The 19067-nt window shown below is 40.8% G+C and overlaps 1 protein-coding gene across 1 annotated transcript in view; it reads left to right on the top strand.

Annotated features, from left to right (window-relative positions):
- Positions 1–17329, top strand: part of LOC121976059 (mitochondrial inner membrane protein OXA1-like) — a 32963-nt gene extending 15634 nt beyond the window's left edge. Inside the window, exons 5-9 of the mRNA XM_042528045.1 lie at positions 3849–3924; positions 4032–4163; positions 15212–15319; positions 16673–16727; positions 16840–17329. Of these exons, the coding sequence (XP_042383979.1) occupies positions 3849–3924; positions 4032–4163; positions 15212–15319; positions 16673–16727; positions 16840–17105 (637 nt within the window). The 3' untranslated portion in view covers positions 17106–17329. The remainder of the gene's footprint in view (positions 1–3848; positions 3925–4031; positions 4164–15211; positions 15320–16672; positions 16728–16839) is intronic.
- Positions 17330–19067: the final 1738 nt, after the last annotated feature.

A 19067-nucleotide genomic window follows, 5' to 3' on the forward strand; every position in this document is an offset into this window, starting at 1 on the left:
TAATGGTGAAATGAATTGCGTGATTTACATGTGGGGTTGGGTTAGGAGAATTTCTAGGAATATCTAAATAGGTAGTTTAAAATTTCATGGTGATAATTTTATAGTGAAATGATCATTTATACCCTTATTTTATATTTTATTATTTTTCTAGGGATAGAGGGTTTCTTAATGGAGTTTAAAGTCAAATCTTTGGTGGAGGAACATTATGGGCCTGTGTCAGGCCATGCTTAGTCCACCCTGCCCCTTTTATGCCTTGTTCTATGTGCAACACACTGATTTAATTTGCAATGCACAACATGGATCCATTTAGGGGATTGGGCTAGGCATGACCCAACCATTTATTCCTCTATCCAAAATCAACATACATAATTGACCATGATTAGTATGGTATGATGGGCAATTCTCACAGGACAGGTAAATTCAATCTACATATAAATCCAACATGTTTAAGGAGCATATATATCAGCTATACTTGGCTTGGTGGATCAAGTGAAAAGCTATCACAAATTTTGTCCCTCGAGCCGGAGAAGTATAAGTCTATCAATAGTTTTTTCCCCTCGAAATCTGGTCCTTGGGTTTGGCCCAAACTAATACCAATAAAGATGAACTGTGACTTAGTAATATGATTGACTCTCATTATTTTTTTCAAAAAAAAAATAAAATAGTGAGAATCAATTCTGAGATTCACAACGATGAAAATCAAAGGTCGAAAGTTTCCAAAGGGTCCTAAAAGACAATCCATTTTTCTCCAAGGATTGAAGAAAAGATTGTATGAAAGAGTATCAAGAATTCCTAATTATTTTTCACTACCACTATTAAAATTGTGTTTACTAACTCTATCTAGAATTAGATTGGATAGGCTGATGGAAAATCCATTTAGAACTTCTGTAAAGGATTGAAGAAACTTTCTATCCAGACTCACGAGGGTCTCTGAGTAATCAAACATTCAATCGGGATATTGGGTCTATCAACTTGTCGAGTTGTGTTTGTCCCAACTATTTGATGTTGGTTATATGGATCTTAAATCAACATTAAGCTCTATAACATGATGTGTCAAATTACATTAGGATAAATGGTTGTGCATTCCTAGAAGTATAACCCAAATGCCAAAATGACATTTTGTGTTGATATAGTGATATGATTATTGGTTACAAATGATTGAGGTCAATACATCTGTCTGTTTTTCTTTCTTTTTTTTTTTACAAGAGTTTGAGAGAACCTATGTGGTTCACTTATATTTAGATAAGAACTTATTATGCATTACATGAGCATGATTTGAGTGTTAAAGTTACAGGTAGGAGCAAGGTTTTAAAATTCGCTAGGCGCTAGTCAAACGCCAGATTAACGCCTAACGCCTAGGTTGCTTAAGCGGGGACTAGGCGCCGCTAGGCGAATTCCAAGTGTCAACATAAATTACATAATAAATCACATTCTATAACTCCAACACAATAACATTAAATTTAAAATGAGTATAAAATTACACAACTAATAAAATATCACAAATTTATTCTACTTCTCCATAATTTTCAACAACTTGTTCTTCATCGGACACAAACTCAATATTATCATTGTGATCCTCTTCTTCTTGTGATGCAAAATCATCCTCGCGAAGTTCTCTCACTCTAGAGCTTTTTTGGGATTGTCTGATAAAATGACGTTCCAAAGGATGAGACTTTTTTCAACCTTCAATTCAATCGCGTTCAAGTCACTAGAAAAGATCAGACAATAAATATTTCTTCAAATCAATTTTTCCAGCCTTTTAACTCTCTGATTCCTCATAAATGTGGGCTTCTTCATTCGCTCTAATTTCTCTAACCACTAGGGCAAGCCAACAAATCGATTTCCTTATTGGACTAAAGTTTAGGGCTTATAAAAAAAAGTTACATTTCAGTTTTTTTTTTTAAAATTGGGTTTTAAATTTAAAACCTTAAACTAAAAAAAAATCATGAAAACCGATGATTTGACAGATTAGTCAGCGCCTAGGGCCGCCTAATCCCGCCTAGGAGCCAAGGTCGCCTAGGCTGGCCGATTAGCATGTTTTCGACGCGGCTAGTTGACTCCTAGCACCTAGGCGGTGCCTAGGCAGCTGCCTAGACCAATTTTTAGAACACCGGGTAGGAGTAGAGTAGCCTGTATCAGCTGAAATTAATTAAGTTGCCTTGAGACTAAGTTTGTATAGCTTTGTTTATACTCCTCTCTGCAGTCTCCCAGGATGCAGTAGAAATCAGACTGAAATGAACTAGGAGCTCTAACCTGCCCCAGGCAAAGTAGATCTTGCCAAGTTGTGAGTTCGTCCAGTGGATCAGAAGCAAAACTGGTCGAGCATCTGAGCCTCCAAATAACATGCAGCCATGATTGAACTAAAGTGCAGAAGATGATTCACTTCCTCCTTGTCAAGAAATCGGCCACTTCGATCCAGATGAATGCTGTTAAAAATTCTCTCCAAGGCAATCACAGTGTGACGAAGATAATTCTCCAACCAAGCAATGCATGAGGACAAAAAAAAGAATAAATGGCTGGAAGTTTCCACCTCAGATCCATCACAGTTTATGAAAGAAACATCCTCAAGCAGAAGACGCTTCCTCCAAAGCATCGACCTTGTAGTGAGCCTCTCATGGATTAGTAGCCAAGTAAATACCTTGACACTGATAGGAGCAAAAGAGTTCAGATTATAGAGTGCTATAGATCAGTCCATCCTCCCTGAACCATAATTTGATTTGTGGAGCAAGTAGTGAAGTTTCTGTCTGCCTCCTGTCTTCATAATGCATCTTATTTAGGACCAATGCTTAATAGTTTAGTGCAGGGGCATTGATATCTGGTCTGAACGAGATATGATGGTGCTGAGTCTCTGTGTTGAGCCCTACCAACAAGAGAAGAACAACGAGGAGATAATAAGAACCTGGAGAGGGAAGAAAACATGTGTCATTTACCTTGATGTTGCCCCAAATGTGCTTTGGATGGAGAGCACGAGTCTTGTGAAGAAGACGAAGTTGTTCTGGACACAAGAAGATGAGTCATGTGAAGACAGAACGAGACTTGGGTACTTTTTCAGGGTTTCAACTGTTCCATGTTCTAATCGGCTGACAGAATGAAATGTTTCAGTCATGTAAACTGACATGCAACCATGCATTATAACAGTGTTTAGGACAATGATGGGTGCTTACTATGAGTAAAGTTTGACATGATTTGGTATTAAGGAAGATAGAATAACTTGAAGTAATATGATATTAGTAACAGTGTTATGAATGCTGTAGATGGATCTAGATGTATGTTGCAATGATTTATTTGGTAGTTTTGATGAGAACCCTTTACATCATGATTCCTTTGATATACAATGAATATACTCATATGAGTGTAAATTTGGAAAAGGATGTATGTGTACACAAAAATCTTAACCAGCATAAGTTGAAAGGATGCAGATCAGGAGGCACTTTGTCAAACTTGGCCCTCTAAAATAGGCAGAAGCAGAGTGTATTACCATAACCATTGCTGAGCTCCATTTTGTTTTTACAGTTTGTTTCTATTTCTTCTTTAGTTATATATCTCGTTATCTATTTTGCTAAAAGAATGTAAAAAAACACATCAAATATAAATTGAGAACTCTCTATTATGCTATAATTTAGTCACACATTTGGCGTGGATGTTATGGAGTGTGAAAGGGTTCCATAATAACACCTGTAATATTTTCCTGGTTTATCATCCATATACAGTGTGGAGAAATTTCTATTGTCTGAGCATTTTACAATCAACTATACTTAATTCAGAAATGGGCATTGTTCCCATTCTTAAATCTTTTTTATTTGCTTACCTGGTTTTTTTATATATATTTTGTGTGTGGGTGGTTCTAGGTATGGTGTCACTCCGTTCACACCATTGAAGGGGCTTTTTATCCAAGGGCCTATTTTCATCAGTTTCTTTTTAGCTGTAAGTTCATTGTCTCATTTTAGCTAATTTTAGCTATTTGGCCACGTTGACATCAGTCAACTTCTGGATGTCTGCTGACAGAGTTAGTTTCTGTTTTTATTTTTTAGATCTCAAACATGGTTGAGAAAGTTCCATCTTTTAAAGGAGGCGGTGCTTTTTGGTTTACTGATTTGACGACTCCTGATCCCCAGTACATGCTTCCAGTACTAGCAGCACTAACCTTTCTAGCAACTGTAGAGGTAACCTTCGTAACCTTAGATAAGGCATGTCATAACTATGGTATGTGGATTAACGCAGTTAAGTGTCTTGTGTCTTTTACTCAATATCTAATTGATAAAATCTATTCTTTCAAATTGTAAGGTGGACATACATCATGATTGGTGTGAACTGGATATTAATACTTCTCATAAGCTTTCAGGTGGTAGAGGAAATGTTGCTCAAATTTCTCATTTAAATGGGCTCGAATTACGATTCAACTTTTTTTGCTGCTTGTGTTTTATTTTTCATTTTTCATAAAATTTGATTATATTTTTTAAAATTTCATTGTCAATTACTTTTTGTTTTTTAGTTAAAATCAGTTCAAATTATAGCCAAATAGAACTGGTCAGAATTATAAAGGCATTTGCGTATAAGGATATATGGTTCCATTCATCATTTGGAGCTATGCTTGCAACGTCTTATCAACTGCCTTCTAATCCTATTCAAAAAATAGCGTGAACATTCAAATAAGATACTTATTAAAATCTGTTTCTTTTACATGGTTGTCAAATTGTATCAGACAACTCAAAAGCTCAAGTATTTGTTTTTCGATCAAGTATTGTCAGATTGAGATTAGCAAGAAATTTTTTTTAAAAAAAATCTTCATTTATTATATATTATACTAGTATCACACTTCATAATTATTATTGTTTTCAATGATATGAACTTACTTTGAAATTTTAATCTGATTCATGATGTGTTCTTTTATTACTATTTTATATTTAAAATATCATCATTACGTTTAATATGTTATTATTAATGAATCACTAAATAAAAATAAATAATTCTAATAAACGGTTAAATAACTACTATAAATAAATTATATAATTTAAGTCAATCAAGTATCAGAATTAATATCATGTGATCTAATATTATGAGACAATTCAGATAGTAAATAATGTGGTATTAAATTAGATCAATAGTAATTACTATATATTAATTAGTAAATATTTAATAATGTAACCCTAATTTAGTTCATTTTCTTGTTTATGTTAATACAAAATCATGATTGCTTATTGATACTGCTATTAATTGATTAAATTAATATTGCCTATTATTAATATGTATTTTTAATAATACTAGTAATAAATAGTCTTAATTATAGTAATAGATTAACGATTCATTTCTTTAGTTTAAATTAATAATTATTAAATATCTTTCATTAATGAAGAAATTAATAATAAATAATTAAACATCATAGTTACTAGCCATACTAAAATATACACTAATATAAGGACTTAGTTGTAAACTAATAATATGGTACATATAATGATGCAAAACCATTCACCCACATTTGAAGTTGTATCTCTTCTTCCTGTGGGACATGGATTAGTGAAATAAGCTTAGGAAGTCCAACTCAGTGGCTTTTCCTCTCATGGGTAAGATTTTTCCCATGCACTTTCTCTTTGGCAGGTGACAGGTGACAGGTGACAGGTGATAACATTGTCCTATTACATTTTTAGAGCTTGACAACAGAAAACCTTGTAGTTGTGGCAGCCTTGTCTCTTTGCTACCATGATTGATGCGGCGATAGAGGAAGGCCCACTTGGCATGAGTCAACTGCCAAGGTAGAGGTTAAAGTCAAGGTGGTCAACGCTCAGGTGGGCCTAACGAAGGACATTTGCAATAGCCGGTCGGGTTAGTGAGGGTCATACCGAAGGGAGACATGTCCGAGCAGACTGCTCGTCCAGCTCGGGATGATACGTAAGACAACCGACTCTCAGTACGGAGCAGCAGGACGTCAAAGGAAACCAGATAGTTTGTCCGATCGGAGGAGTGCATGTTACTACACAGTCAGAGGTCAATAGAGCGGAGGGGTCTTGGCTTAGCGGCTACCCTGCTCGGCCAAGTAGCGGGACCTGGCCATCAACGGAGCGGAGTCCCGGCCAAGCGGTTATCCCGCTCGGCCAAGCAATGAGACCACTACAGTCTCTCTTGACATCCTTTTGGGAGATAGTGTCATTGACACGAGACATGGACGACAGGCGGATCGTACGGTGACAGCTTTTACTGTCTTGTCAAGGATATGCACGTCCTGTTAAGGTATGATGTCAGAGGTATTTTCCTGATAGGTCCTTTCATATGATGTATTGGAGAACGCACCCATGTCTTGAGAAGCGTGCATGTCGCCCACCAGGGCTCTATATAAAGGGGGGTATATCACCAGTAGAGGTACGCACGATTACTGTTTGGTGCTAGTTCTACTGTTGCTCCACTTCTTCTACAAGTTCCGGTGACTGACTTGAGCGTCGGAGGGTCAACGTCGGGACCCCTTCCTGGCTCGGCACTGACGCTACTTCTTTTGCAGAGCAGAACGAGGTCAGCGAAACACCCACATCCCCAACTTTCCACCTTCCTACTTTCGGACAGGATCATTTTGGCGCCGTCTATGAGAGCGTAGCCTGCATCTGAACGAGAAAATGGAAGATGCTGATTTGGCTAATTTGCTACATTCCTTGGTCCCCAGTTTTGTAGACACAGGGATCCTTTTGATATTATAGTTGATTTTGGACTTTCATAGAGTTGCTCAGAGATCTCGACGTGCTGATTTTCTGGTTTGTTTTACTTTTGTTTCGCTGTATTTACATTTTGCAATTTTATTACAGATGTCGTTTATCTGTATAGTAATTGTAGTTTATGAAAACTATGACATATACATATAGTTGATACATGGTTATGTTGTTTCTATTTTATGTATGTTCCAGCCGTGTGGGCTGATGAATCTGTTGTTTATGTTCATATATTGTGATGTATGTATGTATGCTTCATATTGTCACCGGTACAGGGGAGATGTTGCCGGATTTTTATCTGGCAGGGACTCTTCTGGGGGCGTGACAATTTTATTGTTATTCACTACAGTGACGCTGACACAAGAGGAGCTTGACATGCTGGTACAAGCCCGAGCGACCAAGATAGTGGAGCAGCAACAACAACAGGTGTTGGCCAAATGCCAAGCGCAAGAGCCAGCAGCATCAGCCGTTGGTCGACTGGCTGAACACGGTGACCGAGTAGACCGAATATTCGCTCAGGGTAATAGCACGAAGCCGATTGACACGTATGGGGAAGCGCCCCTTATCCCCTTTCATTGAGTGTTGTTCAAGACCCTATTGGAGGAACGGGGCCGAGCGGACAAGGACTGGGGGTCTTCTTCAGATGATGTGCCTATTCGGGACGCAGGGAAAGGGAAGGCACCAAGGGAGAGTGATTCGCCCGAGCAGATCAATTAGCAATTTTCGCAGGGGATCCTGAACGACTCTCTGCCAAGGCACTACACGCCGCTAGCGATCGGAGAGTGTAACGGAACTACCGATCCAGACGATCACTTGGCCAAGTTCGACAACACGGCCACACTTCATCAGTACACCGATAGAGTGAAGTGTCGGGTCTTCCTCACCACTCTCTCCAGGTTAGCACAACGCTGTTCAAGAGGTTGTCGGACGGATCAATTCACAATTTCCAAGGACTTCCGAGCGGCGTTCCTACACTACTTCGCCAGCAGCCGTTGCCATCAGAAGACGAGCGTGAATTTGTTCTTGCTGAAGCAGGAGTCCAGGGAAGCATTGAGGACCTATATCCAACACTTCAATTAGGTGGCCATGGACATTCCAGACATTCCAGCGGTCTCCTCAGACGTTCTGATAAACGCCTTCACCCAAGGACTCATCGAGGGGGAGTTCTTTCGATCGCTCATTCGAAAGCCGCCAAGGGACTTCGGCCGCCTGTAAAAGAAGACCACCGAATACATCAACGTGGAAGAAGCCCAGGCGCCGAGGAGGGAGACGCCTGCCGAGCCCGCATGAGCATCTGAACGACGACAGCTGAGCAGCCATCAACCCCCTAAGGGGTCTCGATCTAGAGGAGCATAGCCACACCATGAGTCCAGGACGCATGCCATGCAGCATGTGGCAACCGGTCGCCCAAAGGCTGCAAAAGGCAAAATATGGACGTCAATATTTTGTTTCTTCCATCAATTGGCAACACACAACACCCGAGACTGCTATGACATGACGCCAATAGCTAGTAGACCTACCCCATGGGGTATCGCTGTCGATCACCATCTCCTGATCAGAGACATAGGCGTTGATTAGCTGGGCGAAGGGAAGAAGAAAGGACAACAGCCAAGCCTCGACACCACTAGCCCCAGCGAAGGAACAACCCAAGCCCAGTCCGAGCATCCGTTGAGCGGGGCAGGCCTTCGGCTCGAGAGGAGAACAGGAGCAACGCTGCTTGGGAAGAAATAGGAATGATCGTCGGAGGGCCAACCGGCAGTGATTCCAATCGAGCGAGGAAGTCACACGCTAGGCGACTTGAAATTCACGCTGTCGGTTATAGCAAGGAGAGGGCCGAAGGACTCGAAATCAGCTTCGGTCCGAGGGACCTAGAGGGAGTGGAGGTCCTTCGTGATGATGCGTTGATCATCCGAGCGGTAATCGCTAACTACGTTATTCACCGAATCTTTATTGACACAAAGAGCTTGGTGAATATTATATTCAAGAAGGTGTTTGATCAACTGTAAATCGATCGGAGTGATTTGCTGCGACTCCACTATACGGCTTCATAGGCAACGAAGTGTTGCTGATCGGCTAAGTCCACCTGGCTATCTCACTCGGGGAGGAGCCGCTAAAGAGGATAAGGACCATAAATTTCATTATGGTGGACGCGCAATCATACTGGGCCGACCAGCACTCAATGAGTTCCGAGCAGCAGTATCCACGTTCTGTCAGAAGATCAAATTCTCGGTGGACGATAAGGTGGGCGAAGTCAAAGGCGATCAGTTTATTGCTCGGCGATGCTACGTCGAGATGGTCAAATCTGAAGCAAGGGCCAGTCGGAAGAACCCGCGCCTGGAGGTGAACGCTATCACAGAGAAGCCTCCTACGCTGGATTATGACGAGAAGGAGGAGGTGCAAATTCACCCAAGCCGATCAGAGACAACCACCTTTGTAACTACCGACCTGGAGAATGACAAGAAGGCAGAGTTGGTCGCATGCCTTAGACAAAACTACGATATGTTCGCCTGGTCGACACATGAACTCCCTGGTATCTCGCCGAGTGTGGCTTAACACGAGCTTCACGCCCAACCGGATGTTAGGCCCGTGAAATAGAAAAAGAGGGACTTCAGCGCGGAGCAGAATCTGATCATCTGGGCGGAGATCGAAAAATTGCTGGAGGCTAGACACATCCGGAAAGTCCAATCCTGAGTTGGCTCGCTAATGTTCTGCTGGTCTCCAAGCCGGGCAACAAATTGAGGGTCTGTATCGACTTCCGCGACTTAAATAAGGCGCGCCCAAAGGATTTCTATCCGCTGTCAAGGATCGATCAAGTGGTAGACTCTACGGCAGGCTGCGAGCTGATTAGGGATGACAATGGGTCGTGTTCGGGTCGGATTCTATATCCTCCGTCCCCATACCCATCGGGTATAGGATCTTCGATGGCTATACCCATACCCATTAAATGATCGGATATCTTCTATAGTTATAATTTTTCTTCTTTCTATCCAACTATTATCATTCAATAAAAATATATTAAAATTAACAACCTATTAAAATATATATATATATATATAATTAAAAAAATAGATTAAATATTTATATAATATCCTCCTAATATCAACAAAAATAGTAAGTTGATTTTGGAAAAAGAAAATTTTCTTTAATATATGTATATATATTATTTAATCGGGTATTCGGGTCGGGTATTGGGTATTGATAGTCCCTCTATACCCTCCTCCATTCGGGTCGGATGTCGGATCCTCCAACGGGTTCGGGTGAAATTGCCATCCCTAGAGCTGATCTGCATGCTCGGCGCGTACCAAAGGTACCACCAAGTGCCGCTCGCCCGGGAGGATCAGGAGAAGGTTAGCTTCATCACGACCGATGGAACGTATTGCTACAACATGATGCCGTTCGGATTGAAGAACGCCGGCGTCACCTACCAGAGACTGATGAATAAAGTGTTCCGTCAGCAGATCGGTCGTAACATGGAGGTATATGTCGATGACATATTAATAAAATCCCTCCGAACTATTGATCTTTGTGCAAATATCGAAGAAACATGCCAAACCTTAAGGGCATATGGGATAAAACTGAACCCATGCAAATGTCTGTTCGGCGTGAAGAGTGGCCGCTTTCTCAAATACATCGTCACCGAACGAGGTGAAGGCGCAACAAGACATGCCCCCACCCCGCAGCTTGAAAGAGGCCCAGTGATTGATCGGACGGATCACCGCGCTATCAAGGTTCTTCTCCAAGTCATCCGACCGGAGTCATTCGTTCTTCAAGGTGCTGCGCCGAGCGACGAAATTCCAATGGGACGCAGAATGTGACAAGGCAGGAAGAGCTTAAGGAATATCTCAACACCTTGCCTGTATTGGCCAAGCCAAGTGCTGGCGAGTCGCTTTGGTTCTACCTGTCATCCACCGAGTATGCGGTTGGCTCGATATTAGTAAAACAGAACGATCATGAACAACAACTCGTGTATTTTTTGAGTCATATATTGAAAACCGCAGAGACCCGCTACACCTGTCTTGAAAAATTAGCAAACGCATTGGTGCTAGCCACTCGGAGACTCCGCCCATACTTCCTGGCGCACTCGATCATCGTGATGACCAACAATGCCCTGGGAAGAGTTCTTCTAAATCCAGAGGCGTCCGGGCGGCTAATCCAGTGGACGACTGAGCTCAGTGAGTTCGATGTTTAGTACCAGCCTCGAACGACGATTAAAGCCTAAGCCTTGGTTGATTTCATCACCGAGGTCCAGAACATCGAGCCAGATGTAACTTGGAAGATATACGTCGACGACTCATCCACTCGGCAAGGCAGCGAGATTGGCATTCTGTTGATTTCACCCCGGGAGGACTGGATGCAGCTGTTTGTTCGGTTGGATTATCGGGCGACTAATAACGAAGCCGAATACGAATCCTTGATAGCCGGTCTATAGACTGCTCGGTCCGTTGGACCTACAAAAATATTCATCCACTCGGATTCCTAGTTAGCCGCTCAGCAGCTATCGGGAACGTTCGAAATAAGCAGCTCCCGATTTAAGCTGTACGCAGAAGCTTTCGAGAAGCTAAAGGCAAATTGCCAAGAAGTCATTATACAGAAGATCTCCCGATCAAACAATCAGATAGTAGATGAACTGGCTAAGTTAGCTAGTTCATTATCCCCGATCGTGATAAGCTAGCTGATCGAGCAGGTCTCACTGGTGGCGCATATCAACCGGATGGAGGGAATTTCCTTTCGAATCGATTAGAGGACGTTGTTGATCGAATTTCTCCGATCAGGAAGCACACCGTCTGATCAGGAAGCAGCTTGTCTATTGAAAAAAAGAGATGAACGATTTACGTTGATCGAGGATCAGCTTTATAAGCGGGCTTTCTCGAGGCCACTGCGCAAATGTGTTGGATCAGAAGACACATAGTGCATCCTCCAAGAGGTACATCAAGGCTCCTGCGGAAGTCATCCGGGCGGCCGCTCACTAGTCCGGAAGATCCTTTTGGTCGAATATTTTTGGCTCACACTTCAAGAGGACGCTGCCCGAACTGTAGCTACCTACTTGTCCTGCCAAAAATATCACAGTATCCTGCATCGACCGATCGAGGAAATGAAGGCGTTCACGGTGTCTTGCCCGTTCAACCAATGGGGTATGGATATCGTTGGGCCGTTTCCAATGGCGACCTGCTCGTCGTGGATTATTTTTCAAAATGGGTGGAAGTCGAGCCATTAGCAAAAATAACTGAGCAAATGGTCATCAAAGTCGTCTGGCAGAACATCTTGTGCCGGTTCGGTATCCCCTATCGGCTCGTCTCAAACAACGGGAGGCAGTTCGCCGGTCAGAAGCTCAGGGAGTGGTGTGAAGGCTATGACATTCAGTAAGCCTTCACTTCAGTGGCTTACCCAAAAGCAACGGCCAAGTGGAAGTCACTAATAAGGAGATCCTTAGAGATTTACGAGCTTGACTCGACCACGCAAGAGGCAGCTAGGTCGACGAGCTCCCCAGCGTCGTGTGGGCCCTTCGCACGATTCCAAAGGAGGCGACCGGCGTAACACCAGTTGGTGTACGACGGTGAAGCGTTAGTCCCAATGGAAGTCAGAGTGGAATTTGATCGGGTGCAGCTTTATGATGAGGGGAATGCCGAGCGAAGACTTATAAAGCTCGATTTGGTGGATGAGGCACGGGATAAGGTTGTCGTTCGGCTGATGGTGTACCGACAGCGGATGAAATAATACTACAACCGGAGGGTGATCCCGAGTCCTTCTAAGTCGGCGATATGGTGTGGGAAAGAATAAAGCCGGTCGGCGACGTCACCAAATTCGAAGCCCCCTAGTGGGACCCTACAAGATTGTGCAGAAGCTTCACTCGGGAGCTTACTATCGGAAGGATGAAGACGAAATATAGCTCGAGCGGCCTTCGAGCGCGAACCATCTACAACCCTATAGGGCCGGGTGAAAGGTGCGTGAATAAATATAGATGTACCTGTATAAGTGCATGTATGTCTTCTTGATGCAGGACAAATATGAATAAAATCACATGTGTTCTAGACTCCTGAGCCAATCGACTAAGTTAAAAGTCGAGCGGCGACTATAAATTCTAGTCTTCACCGACGGTCGAGCGGCGACCTTAAACTCTTGTCGTCATCAGCGGTCGAGCGACGACCTTAAACCCTTGTCGTTATCAACGGTCGAGCGGCGACCTTAAACCCTCGCCAGCATCCGCGGTCGAGCGGCGACCTTAAACTCTTGTCTTCATCGACGGTCGAGCGGCGACCTTAAACTCGTGTCTACACATTTCAACGGTCGAGGGGCGACCTTAAACTCGTGCCTATGCATTTCAATTGTCGAGCGACGACGTTAAACCCTGGTCTTCGTCAACGGTCGAGCGACAACTCTAAACCGAGGCTACAACGGAAAACGGCTGATCAACCGCTCTAAAGCTAAGCATACTACGTATAAAGACGATCGACGAATATAAAGTCGTCGCTCAGTAGTCCATGGAGCCACACGTAATAAATTTTTCGCAAAAACGATAAGTGGTCCTACTCGAGCAGAGCGGAAATCATTGCATAAAAGGAAATGCATGTCGAACGGGTGATCTTCCATTAACACTTAAAAAAATTCTAAGGAGCAATACAAGAAGAGGCCCAAGGAGCAATACAAAAAGGCCGACATCGCAGGAGCGGGCTCACTTGAGGTAATCCAGTACCTCGTCGGGCAACGACTCAGTCATCTTGTCGCGGCTGATGACCCTGTTTGTCGAACCGGTCGGGATATAGCCGCCACCCTTCAGTTGGTCGAGCGTTCCGTCGATGGCAAGGTTAAAGAGACAGAGCGCCCGGTCGGTGAGTTGATCATTGAAGGAGTCCGAGCGGAGGTAGTCCCTCTTCATGAGCTCGAACCAGCTAGACTCAGCATCCTCATAAACCTCGAGGGTCGCTCGGGATGCTTCCAGGTCCGCTTTCAATTTGGCCAGCTCCTCATCCTTTTCGGCAAGCTGGGTCTTTACGGCAAAGCGCTTGGCCGATCGATCCTCTCGCTCGACAGTCAAGGAGGCCTCCGCTTCCTTCAGGTTCTGAGCCAATACCCGAAACTCTTTGTTCTTGATTTCTAAATCCTCGATAACTCGGAGCTTCCTGGTGTTGGCCGAGTGGATCTTTGCTTCAAAGGAGGCAACCTGCTTGTTGAGCCTCGCCGTGTTACCTGCTCGACACTCTTCCCCTTTTCTGCCCAGTAGCTCGGAGCTCCTATGCAGATCGACCCTTAATTGGGCCACTCAGCGCCCATCTGCTCCACGCGCACCTGTGAAGCAGTCGATTGGGCGCTTAAGCATGCAACTGCTGGACTTCGTGCTCCAAATAGACAAGTCTGTGACACATGACTAGGCTCTCAACCCAGAACTGTAGCAACAAGAAATTTGTGTGTCAAACGGATAAAAAGTAAATACAAAAGCAGCGTACATACCCCAGTGGACATCTGGGTGTGACTGTTGGCGAGCTCCCCCGGAGAGATGACCACCGCACGGGCTCGGGCATCAACCCATATTTGTGCGAGCGGCCCTTGGATCCTTATCTGGTGCTCGGGGGTGAGGGACGCTGGTCGTCCGTATTGCGATACTCGTCGGTCGGCAAATGGATGATTGCCGTTATTTGCCTCTAGCTGCTCGGGCCAGAGGGGTCTAAAGTCGCCCTGCCTGAAGATCGGGACGTTGGAAACGGTCTGATGCATGACACTTGGGCCTTCGCCAAAGATGGTGGCATGAAAGCGACTGGCGGCGCGCAAATTGTCCCATGAGGCAGCACGGACAATGAGGGTGTCTGATCGGAGGACATAGAAGCCGGAAGCTCTACGACTCCCTGCTCGAGAGGAGGAATGGAGGTCTCGCTCTGCTCGGAGGAGGGTTCAGAGACGACCAGTGTTGGGGTCTTCAAGGTAGAAGTCGCAGAACGGGAGGACGCTTCCGCGCGGCGTCTTTTTCGTTGTCGCAAGGGTTCGCCGGAAGTAGCTGACTCCGAAGCGACCGCGATCGGAACGATTGACGGCCGTTCGAGCGGAAGATCCGTTGTTGCGGCAGCCAGATTAATGATTTTTTACTTCATTCAAATGATTATTCCACTGTTATTTCAGCAATTTCTGATCGTTTCTTAAATATCTGACAACCCTCAAATTAGTGACTGGCATATGCCTGAAATCTTTATCCACAATTTAATTGACTATTACTGATTCCAGCCAACTTAGTTGATCCATATCAAGATTGGCTGAGTTTGCAAACAATGCTATTTCATCTCAAAGACAATGTTCAATGCAAGCATATTTTTTGTTGTGTTTGCCATGGTACTTAAAACAGGATTATTAACGTGAAAGCTTCATCTTTGTTTCTAGTAATGTCTTAAAGTAATTCACGTTAATTGTATTTAATTATCATGTTCTTCTTTCTCTTCGACTTATTAGAATTATTTTTCTGAAATAGTTTTTTTTATTGTAATTTGATATTATTTCTAGTAAAACTAAATAGTTATTTTTTATTGTCTATTTAGCTTAACATGCAAGAAGGAATGGAAGGAAATCCGATGTTGAATACTATGAAAAACTTCTCCAGAGTTATTGCTCTTATGACTGTCCCATTTACAGCCCATTTTCCGAAGGTATTGAACTATCTGGAGCCTTTTCTTACCATTGTAGAAGTATTAGGTAACAAAATATCATTTTCTAGAAGATATTATCATTTACAAAGTTACAGAGAATGGGTGTGGCATGCGGATTTCCTATTTTTTTTTCCATTTATTTCTGTCTTCTTGCTCTTAATTTGTGAGAATGGGCGCGACTCTTATTTACCTTGTTATATAAATGGTAGGCGTCCACTATTTTCTCTGACCATTAATAATTTACTGTTGGTTACAAACAATAGTTAAGGATTTTTTCATAATCACTGCATATGATTCTGCATAGTGGTGATTTGACCACATACAATTTATTTACACAACCTGAAACATATCATTATCCTATAAAGATGATATCTTCATCGATCTCTCATTTTATTTTTTTGTTGAATACTAAAATCCAATAATGTCTCGTATAAAGTTCAATAGGGATAATATCTGTATGGTAGACACCTTAGAGTTAAGAGGATAATTTTTTTAAAAAAAATTCTCATAGGATGTACATGTTTTATAGGAAGTATTACAATCTTAGATCTTAATTTGTCATTTATGTTGTAGGCTTCTGTTTTTTTTTTAATTGTGAACAATTACTTAAGCTTACCGTTATTGATACACTTAATATCATAATTTTCAGAACAGCTGCATAGTAGCTTGCATGCCAAAATGCAATTATGATGGTTTGAGAACATGCACTTTGCATAATGATCCAATAACCATCGTATAAATTATATCTTTATCAAATTCTCTTTTAGTTGAAATTAAAAAAAAATCGCTATAGATGCTTTACATAAGAATTCAATGACAGATGCTTTACATAGATTGCAATAAGTGTAATATTATCTCTTACATTCTTGTCCATTCAACTTAAGAATCTTTTATTTTAATCTTTTTTATTACAATTGAAGTTACATTTTATTTGTTGACTCACATTCAGCAGAATCCCTTTTGTTTCTAAAGCTTATCTCCATAATTCAAAACTTCACATCTATTCTTATTGAACTCTTGTTAATTTATCCATGATCACATACAAATAACATATATGATGAAGGTATTAACTTGTTCTGGTGCTAATGAAACCTCCAGTCTATCTCTCGCATTTGTAGAAGCTCTATATGGTAACCATGTTTCTTATTTAAATTTGAATATGTTTAGGTCGTAACTTTCTTTCATTGATGTAGTAATTTGGCGAAGACATCTTATTAGGATGGCAATGTGGTGTTATTCATGTAATTATTCCCTTTAAAGTAATTTGGTTATCTATGTAGAAGTATTCAAAGGTGGATGGGTATGATGTTTCACTTTTTCCCCTGCTGATTTTACTTTTATTTGAATTTCCAGGCTATTTTCTGTTACTGGATAACATCCAACCTTTTCTCGCTTGCACATGGCTTTGGTGAGTTGTTAGATTTTAACCCTTTTACTTGTGGTGCTCATGTGTTCAGTAACAAGGATTAATGATTATGGTAGTGCATTCTTAAAGAGTATTGTATTTAACTTGTTGACAGCCATGAGACAACCCCCAGTCAGGAAGTTTTTGAAGCTACCTGATTTAGCTTCTCAACCAGCTCCTGCTGCTCAGCCAGATTTCTCTACTTTTGGTGGATCGAAGCCAATGGCACCAACTGCCCCTCCACTACCAGCTAAAGAATCCGAACAATCTAACACGCCTGGGAAGAGGCTATCGACATCAACTCTTATCAGCCTGCGGATTAGGAGCCTAGAAAAGGCTATGAAAGCTAGAAATCGACTGAAGAAAAGGAGAAATTCCTAGTGTTCAAGCGATACGATTATGGGCTATACATAGGGAAATTTACTTTTACTGAGTACTAAAATTTTTTGGAAAATAAGGTGGGTGGTGCCCAATCGGCGGTGAGTAACAAGATTTTAGATGTATTTTTGTTAGCCAAGTCAGTAATATCAAAACTGTGATATAGACACCGACATTGTGGTATAATCTTCTCCTGTAAAATTTATCTCGAATGGAACATTTTCATCCATCAGATTTATATTTCTTATTAAAGATTTTTTTTTTTAAAAAAAGATCCATTAATTATATTTTTGTATGTCAGGAGTAGAGACAGGATCTATGGTCCAGAGGATGGATCACATAAGTTGATTGATTGATGGAGAGGGATCTCATATGTTTAAATAGGTGGGATATATTTCCATCAATCAATGAATATAGTGGTCCATCTTTTGGACCACAAATCGTGATTAAGAGGATCTGTGTTCGTCAGGAGTAGATCTAGATTATATAGATGATTAATTATATATATATATATATATATATATATATATATATATATATATATATACTTTTTAATATGATGTTATTTTTGTTGAATGATAATGGTTGAATAAGAAGAAAAAAATTTATTAGTACAGAAGATATTCGATCTTTTAATTAGTCTAATACGAGGATAGATATTTGATGTCAAGTGGGTATGAAAATAGAGGAGGATATCAAGTGGGTATGAAAATAGAGGATATAAAATTTGATTCGAATTTAATTAATTATCATCGTTGATGGTTTTAGCTAGGATAATGCAAGTTTGAGCTGGAGTTGATTTTCTGTAATACGTCATCAGTGTTTGGATTGTGAGCTCCTAAACATTCTACTTGTACGAGTAAATAATTTTTCCTTTTTTTAGAGGTAATGATTAGGGCATCCACAACGGTTAGAGTTTATTGAGAGTTTCTTCGTTGTCATGTCTGTGCCACATCAAAAGTTAAAAATCTCATACTCTTTCCATTATCAAAAACCTCTCAACAACTCCTTCATGTTCCATATTTTTCACTATATATAATTCTCATTTCTCCTCCATAGTTTACATTATACACCATTAAATTTTTATAAAATTTAAATTTATAAATTGCTAACATGAAACTTTGTGATCCCATATTTTTTAAACCTCCAAACTATATATATTTCTTTCCTAATTAAAAAAATATCTCTAATATTATATTTAAATTAACAAACTTATTTTAATTACAAAAATAAAAAAAACGGTGAAGGAGCGGCTCCATCTGTATGGAGCCGCTCCTTGTCAAATGGGGAAGAAGCTCCCTCCTATAGTGGGAAGGAGCTTCTTCCGTATTGCCACATCCGTAGTGGGAGTTTCGAAAGAACTCCCACTGTGGATGCTCTTAAGTCCTTTAAGAGATTTAAAATTAAATTTTAATTATTACAGGAGATTGTTTTCCTTAGTTGAAAAACTAGTCTAAGAATGTTGGCTTCTATTATTCTTCTTGATTTATTTTTATGATTGATGGAAATTTTTATAGGGTCAAATTAGTTATCTCTCAAAATTAATCAGTTCAAAAACTTAAATTTTTGATGTCAATTAATAAAAGTATTTTTTTTAAAAAAATATTTGTAGTGTTTATTATGTTGTTTGTCACCTTACATTGATAGATAGTAGATCGAAGCCTATTTAGTTCAGTTCGTGCTCTAAAAGTTGACTAATGCTATTTATTGCTTTCAAAGTTTAATTTTACTATGTCGTATACACATTTTTTTTTAAAAAAAAAAATTAGAATGTTTAGTTACATGTTCACAAGAAAGATTTATGAGTTTAAGTATAAGAGTTTGCTTGTTTATTTATCACAGGAGTTTTATTAATAAATAACTTTACAAGTATTACTCATAATCTTTATTCATAAGCAACTAAAATGCTTTTAAGTTTATTTATTTAATTTAATAAGTTATTTAAATTTATTTATTTATTTGATG

The sequence above is a fragment of the Zingiber officinale genome, chromosome 4B, assembly GCF_018446385.1.
Source record: "Zingiber officinale cultivar Zhangliang chromosome 4B, Zo_v1.1, whole genome shotgun sequence".
In the NCBI taxonomy this organism is placed as follows: Eukaryota; Viridiplantae; Streptophyta; class Magnoliopsida; order Zingiberales; family Zingiberaceae; genus Zingiber; species Zingiber officinale.